This window comes from Lactuca serriola, chromosome 5 (genome assembly GCF_051521515.1).
Source record: "Lactuca serriola cultivar US96UC23 chromosome 5, Lser_US96UC23_V15, whole genome shotgun sequence".
In the NCBI taxonomy this organism is placed as follows: Eukaryota; Viridiplantae; Streptophyta; class Magnoliopsida; order Asterales; family Asteraceae; genus Lactuca; species Lactuca serriola.
Genome location: NC_136412.1, coordinates 43495159 through 43502081, shown reverse-complemented (window position 1 = coordinate 43502081; position 6923 = coordinate 43495159). Strand labels below are relative to the sequence as shown.

The following is a 6923-nucleotide window of genomic DNA, read 5'->3' as shown; positions in this document are numbered from 1 at the left end:
AGCTAGGGGAAAGGCTATCTGAACTACTGGATTCTATGGAAAACAATGGTGTCGATGTTGATATTCTCAGAGAATTTCTGCAACAATAGTGTGTGTGTGTGTGTGTGTGTGTGTGAGAGTGTGAGGGTGTTCACAAAGGCAAGCAGATGCATATGTTATTTGTCTTATTATCTGATTGTCCCATGTATGTACACTTTCTGTGTAGGTTGTTGGACTCAATCAGACAGATAATAGCTATTTAAATAATACATGTATTAATCTAATAGTGTCTATTTTGGTGTTTCTCAATGGGAAAAAGCGCATCAACATGAGTAAACTATATTGAAATTGAGTATTGGAAGGAAGTCAAATATATGGCTATAAATGACTTGCACAAATTAATTATCTCGTTTTGATGACCAAAAAATCAACATAGTATCATTGAATTGAACTTTTCATTTTAATGATTGAAAGGATAGTTAAATAACGTAGATTGATTTGGGAAACATATAATCATATTCATACCAAAAAAAAAAAAAAAAAAAAAAAAAAAAAAAAAAACTTGGTGTTGCCCTTGTTACGATTCCTTTTTTTTTTTTTTTTTGATATCTTATATTCTACTCTTCACGACTCTTTCGACCTCAGTCAAAGTCAAATGTCTTATCCCATTCAGCTTCAGCCATCTTTCTCCTCCTTCAAAACTTCCATGAAGCAATCTATCCTCCATTTTCAACAACTTCAACCCCTCACTCAATTTCCCAAAAAACCCTTCAGGCCTCAAACACCAATTTTTAAAAACCCCATACAAAACCATCAAATCATTCCCAAGTCTCTCCACACCACCATCAGAAAACTTCACATAACCCATAAAAACACCATTAAAAACAAACAAATCTATCGCACTTGCCACCTGTCTCCACACTCCAACAAAATCCATCTTATTTAAATTCATTTCCAATATCGACATTTTACCCTGAAGATAATCAAGTGCAACAATAAAAGATTTCGAAACCCCCCAACCTTCTTCACTTTTTTCCATCCATTGTTTTTTGTTTTTTATATATTCACGTGAACACGCATCAAAACCCCGAAAAACAACCTTTGATAACTTCTCAACCCATTCGATTCTAAATTCCTCTAATTTACATATTTCATCATCAAATACACCACCATCTGATCCCATTTCAAGGAAAAAAACTTCTTCACACCACTCTTTTAAAACAGATTCAAAATAACGGGACCCGTTTATACATTTTGTCACTTTAATCAGAGCATCATCATCGGTCAAAGCGGTCAACCCTTCTGCTTCTTGACATTTGAGAAATAAAAACTCCAATAACCTGTGTACAATTGGCGCACCTGCTAACCTAATAAACCTTGCTCTCATTGTGACAGCTGGCAGTGATCTACACCGTTCGATTATAGACGATAACCGTCTTAAAAAGGCACTTGAAATTGCGGGTGATTTGTAACCTTCTGAACCTAAAATGTTGACTGATTCTTCAACTTCTGTTGACCATTTTTTCTCGTCTTCAAGTACAGGTGTCAGTTTCTCAATGGCATCACTGAACTCGATTTCAGCCCATAAATCAAGCCAATCAGGTCGATCACAAAACACAGATAAAGAAGAAATGTTTTGCATGTTCACATCTTCCTCCAACATGATTCCTGATTGTGCTACAAGAGCTTTGATTTTTTTATCAAAAGAAATCATTAAATCGATAAAATGAAGCCAAGATATTCGGTTTTCAGTGATGTTTTCCATATATATTGGGAAAATCTCCTTTGCCATGTAGGTTGATAATGATGTCACCATGGCTGAAATCCACTCTTCCCTACAAGAATAACCTGAAAGATTCGCTTTATCAACTAAAGGCTGCAATAATTCATCCATTGAATCGACATAATCCCGAGTTATTTTATGAACTAAAGCAAAAATAAGCTCGGGTTTGTCACCCCATTTTGAAAAATGGCGTTGTGATGCGATTGAAATAGGGTTCACAAGCTCTTCAATGGCCCAAAGTGGCTGATGAGTGATTTCAAGATTACCATTATGCCCTTGAAGTTGTCGAATTTTTCTTTGTGTTTGTAGCTCTTGTAGTTTACATAGTGCAAGAAAACTGTCACAATATTGGGTTTTGAGGTCGCCTTTCATTGTGAAAAGGGGATTTGTGGATTCGGGTGATTTTTTTGGTTCTAAATTGGAAGGATTTAAAGTGGAGAGAGGTGGTGGCCAATGAAGAGAGGTGAGAAGGGAACGATAGTCTGCAATTGCTTGAGGTCTTAAAATGGCTAATGCTCGGTCAACTCTGTGGTCAACAGCTGAAACAAGGCGTGACCATTGAGGGCGTGTTCTTGATACTTTTGTTAGAACATCTTCTGCTAGTTTGAGGGCATTAATGGCAATAAATCGCGCTTCCTGTAAACAAGTTTTATAAAACATTACTTCATAATAAAGAAGCAGCAGTTTAACCATTTTTTTATTTTATTTTATTACCTCCGAATTGTGGGGAGATGTTTGCTTTCTTAAATTTTTGTTTACACTGGAAGAGACAGCATCTTCAATGTCCCCAACTAATGTATCAAGTTTTAATGCTGTTTCTGAAATACATAATGATCGAAAAAGAAAATGGAAGTGGTATAAGATTTTTTTCTATTGTGATTTCTATATTGATAAAGAGAGTAAAGTGCATTACTATAACTCACCAGCATAGACTCGAACTGCTTCAACCCTAGCCACTTCACGAGCAAGAGCTGGCAACTCTTTCCCCAAAAAAGTTTCTGACTTTTCCCTTTTCTCCCCTTTCTCTCCATCTGAACACACATTCCAGGTAAGTAAACAACAAAATAATTATTAAAAAAAAAAAAAAGATGTTTATCTTGTTAATAGAACATTGAATATGTATATACATGGAAAACTGACCTGAGATAGAAGGTTGGAAACTGGTTAATTTGATGTTTATGTCTTTAAAGAGGAGACCCACTTGATCTGAGTGTGTAGAGTAAGCAAGCAAATAGGTACCGAGGTTTTGGTTCAAATCTGTGAGGCTCTGATCCAAGACATGACAATCATTCTGCAACTCAGAAACTAGTCTAGAAGCTTCTTGAAGATCATCAGTAGTGTGTAGTTGGGTGTCAAGGAAAGAGAGAACCGCAGGAGAAAGAGAGGAGACTAAAGGGAGAGGTTCGATCATGGTGCCCTCTGTTAGGGTTGATGACTATCGGACGTCAAAAGCTGGATTTCATTACAGTATAACCTGCTACAAGACTGGAACAACAAAATTGTGAAAAGGTGATCTTGCTATGTTGATGTTTAGAAAGTAAAGTCTATGGTAAAACAAAAGACCCAATTGTGAGAGCTTCAATCTATTGACAATTGGTAACAATCGAGAATTCAGGCACATAAAGCACTCATATATGATATTTTTCATACCTGAGTCTCATATCTAGGTTTCTTGTTACATTGGATTTGGATCTATGATGCAGATTGAGATTGTAAATCGACGATAAAAAAAAAGAAAAACAAAAAAACAAAAAATAACAAGAAATTAGGGCTTAATTGACTAAAAGTAAGGGAATTGGGACTTACTTGTTGGTTGAGGGAAGCAGCTTCGGTGGCTTTGTTCGCTCCTGATCTCTCTCTCTCTCCGGTGTCCGGTGAGCCGGTGAAGTTCTGCCGCCTTCGACTTGGTTCGAGCGTGTTAATGGATTGTTGAGCCCACGTTTGTTTGTTAATCACAGCCCATTTCTAATGTTAATTAATCGGCTCTCAAAGTTAGATGTTAGAGGGCGAGCTACTTGTTTTGTTTTGTGATAGTATGAATTTGGGCCCAATTCTTTTTTATTAGATATACCGTATACGTATACCTTTGGTCGAAGTTCAACACAGGGCATGGCCGCATTGGCTTGAAGGAAGGCGGCAAAAGAAAATCATTACACCTCCGGTGTAGAAGAGACAGGAGATGACACGCCTTCATGATATTTCAGAAAACGAGGAGTAGGCTCTTAAAGCCTTGAAATCCCAAATGTATTGTAGCAAGGTCGCAGTAGACTTGATTTCGATTGTATTTCTTATTTGTCATCTCACTCGTTGTACGATGATAATTAAGATATATTAGGTCAAACGGTGTTCTGTCGACGGGATCGGTCGTGGTCTATGTGGCAACGGCCGTGCACACCACCCCGGCCGGTCGTTGTTCGTCGTTGTCGTGCTAATTCCTTGTGCTGAGGATGATGCATAACGACCAATGAAATTTAGGACTGTTCACTATTCGGATAAAACCGAATTATCCAATTGGAAAATTTGGATTGAACTATTTGGTTCGGATATTCGGATTTTTGGATTGGTTTTTAACAATACCGAATTATTATTTTGGATTTCAGATTGGTTTTGGTTTATAAAATAAGAACCGAATAGTCCAAAAAAACCGAATAAACATTATTATTTATATAGTTTTAATATATATCCATAGTTATTTATTCATTTGGTAATTTATTTTTTCAAATATGTTCAAAACGTTTCACCCGATAAAAAAACATTAATATGCATTTTCTATCAAAAGTTTTCTGTCTATAAAATATCTAACTATAATGACAAAACTGCAATTTTAGTCCTTGTGGTTTGCAAAAAACTTTGGATAGGGTCCAAAAAGTTTTCGACTTGCATGGAAGGTCTAAAATCAAGGTTTTTCTGAGTTTTTGGTCCAAAAAAACTTGAAAATGACGGTTATACCCTTTTAATGTCTTTTTTATATATTTTTAAAAAAAATTTCAAATACTATTTTAATTTACAAATAAAAAGAAAAGAAAATAATTATCCCCAACTCTCTCTCTCTCTCTCTCTCTCTCTCTGCACCAAGGTTTTGTCGTTCTTTGTTTCCCTTCTTCAACATCTTTTTCCCCTTCTGTATTCAACTTGACAATCAGGAAAAGAAAAAGGGGAAACATGAATGTGATTGTTTTTCAATCTGAGAATTGATATTGATTTGAAGTTTTTAAGAAACAAGATGTGCCCCCTTTCTTTCCCCTCCACGCAGATCCAATAACAATGCTTGTTCTCCAAGAAAAGTGAAGAACCAATGAATTGGGTCTTCTCCACCTGCAATTTGTGTTCATGGTGAAGGTGGGTGAAGATCTGTTATGTTTGTTGGAAAAACCCTAGCATCCGACGCCACCAACCTTTGATCTGTAATGAATCGGGTCTTCTTCATCGTTCTTCCTTTAGGGCTTTCTGGTTTAGATTTGTCTATCAAACGATTTAAGGCACCTAAACACGTTGTCCTTACTAGTGAACATACACTATGGATCTCCAACCTCCAGAGAATCGACGAGCACCACCAACGACACATCAACAACTTCAGATCCAAGCTTCGGTGATCTTGGTGGTGGAGGAGCATCAACCGCCCATCAAACTATCCTCAAAGCATTCATCGGAGCAACCTATATATGTGTGAATTCGTTGAATGTGGATTGATGTCGATTTCTGGATTTAATGTATTTTTTTGTCTTCATTCTTGTTGTTGTTCATACATATTGATCATCCTTTTCTTTTTCCGGATCAAAAGAAATTCGATTTAAATACATCATCGCTATATCTATATGTATAATTTTGGTTTGAGATGAAGATATGAAAAGCATTTCATCTAGTTAGTCGTATATATACATAGATCGATTTTAGGTTTAGGGTTCGCATCAGAAATCGATTCATATTAATCGATTCAAAAGATGTTTGTTAAGAAGGAAATATGAAGATACATGTGTGAATTCGTTGAAGAAGAAGATGGAGGATGAATGAAGAACTAAGAAGCATGTCCCCTTTCACTTTGTGTTTCTGTGTGTGTGTGTGAGAGAGAGAGAGAGAGAGTTATTTTTTTTAACTTAAAATAGTATTTAAAAAATTAAAAAAATAAATAAAAAAGAAAGTAAAAGGGTATAATCGTCATTTCAAGTTTTTTTGGACTAAAAACATAGAAAAACTTTGATTTTGGACCTTCAATGCAAGTCAAAAACTTTTTGGACCCTATCCAAAATTTTTTGCAAACCACAAGGACTAAATTTGCAGTTTTGTCAACTATAATATATCTTCTTAGTAGTTGTTTATAAATTTCAAAACACAACTAAATAATTTACTTTTGGTTTTTGTGTAAAGTTAGGTAATTATTAAAATGTTTTGTTTTTTGAAAACCAAATTATAAAAAACCAATCCAACCGAATTGTAATTGGATCGGATCGGATCGGATTTGAATTTAGATTGGACTATTTGGATCCATGTTTTGAAAACTGAAATTAATTTGGATTCACTTGATTGGACCGGATCAAACTGATCCATCCAAACGAACACCCTTAATGAAATTGTTTTACTCCCTTTGACCTCTTTGACTACCATGTAATGGCTACTTTCATTTTTTTTTAATTCATCTAATTTTACCTATATAAATACCACCTCACACATTCTATATTTCACCCAATTCCTCTCTACTTTTATTCACTTTCACACATTTGTATTGTTTGATTCAAAAACCATGGCTCCCAAAATGTATAACTGGTTAGAAGAGGAAGAAGAGAAGTTAGCATTGGCATGGGTGACGGTTACGGAAGACCTAGATAGTTGAACTTCCAGGGATTTTTTGTAACGCCCGCGGATCTGGGCTAGTCAATTTAGAGATAATAGGGGTCGGAAACGACTTTTCGACAAAAGATTATTTAAAATAAATAATCTTAACCAAGTTGTAGAATATGTCTCAAGGGTTCCGTACATATAAAGAACGTCAGAATCCGAGTTATAACGAAAAGTTATGGTCCATCGATGTTTTACGGCAAAACCTGCACCGGGAGACGTAAATAGTGAATTTACGATAGAGGACTTTTTAGCCTTAGTGATCCAAACAAAAGTTGTAGTATACGGTAAACCGAGAACATACAAAAAAAGAACGCCCAAATCTGAC

The 6923-nt window shown here is 35.7% G+C and overlaps 1 protein-coding gene across 2 annotated transcripts; it reads right to left on the bottom strand.

Moving 5' to 3' along the window:
• Positions 1-417: 417 nt before the first annotated feature.
• MAG2 (RINT-1 / TIP-1 family) lies at positions 418-3891 on the bottom strand. Of its 2 annotated transcripts, XM_079000195.1 has the most exons (6): positions 3569-3891; positions 3413-3454; positions 2903-3247; positions 2686-2793; positions 2477-2580; positions 418-2398 (listed from the first exon to the last, which is right to left on the bottom strand). In XM_079000195.1, exons 3-6 carry the CDS (start codon positions 3171-3173, stop codon positions 590-592), a joined length of 2292 nt encoding a protein of 763 aa, XP_078856321.1. In that variant the 5' UTR covers positions 3174-3247; positions 3413-3454; positions 3569-3891; the 3' UTR covers positions 418-589. The 2 variants fall into 2 exon arrangements, with proteins under 2 accessions (XP_078856321.1, XP_078856320.1); XM_079000194.1 differs by lacking the exon at positions 3413-3454 and having other exon boundaries at positions 3569-3890.
• Positions 3892-6923: the final 3032 nt, after the last annotated feature.

Excerpts from the sequence above, each read along its gene's own strand:
- MAG2 (XM_079000195.1), bottom strand. The coding sequence starts at position 3,173 with ATGATCGAACCTCTCCCTTTAGTCTCCTCTCTTTCTCCTGCGGTTCTC. Across the intron at positions 2,794-2,902 it reads TTTCCAACCTTCTATCTCAG|ATGGAGAGAAAGGGGAGAAA; the intron begins GTCAGTTTTCCA and ends ATGTGTGTTCAG. Across the intron at positions 2,399-2,476 it reads CATCTCCCCACAATTCGGAG|GAAGCGCGATTTATTGCCAT; the intron begins GTAATAAAATAA and ends ACTTGTTTACAG.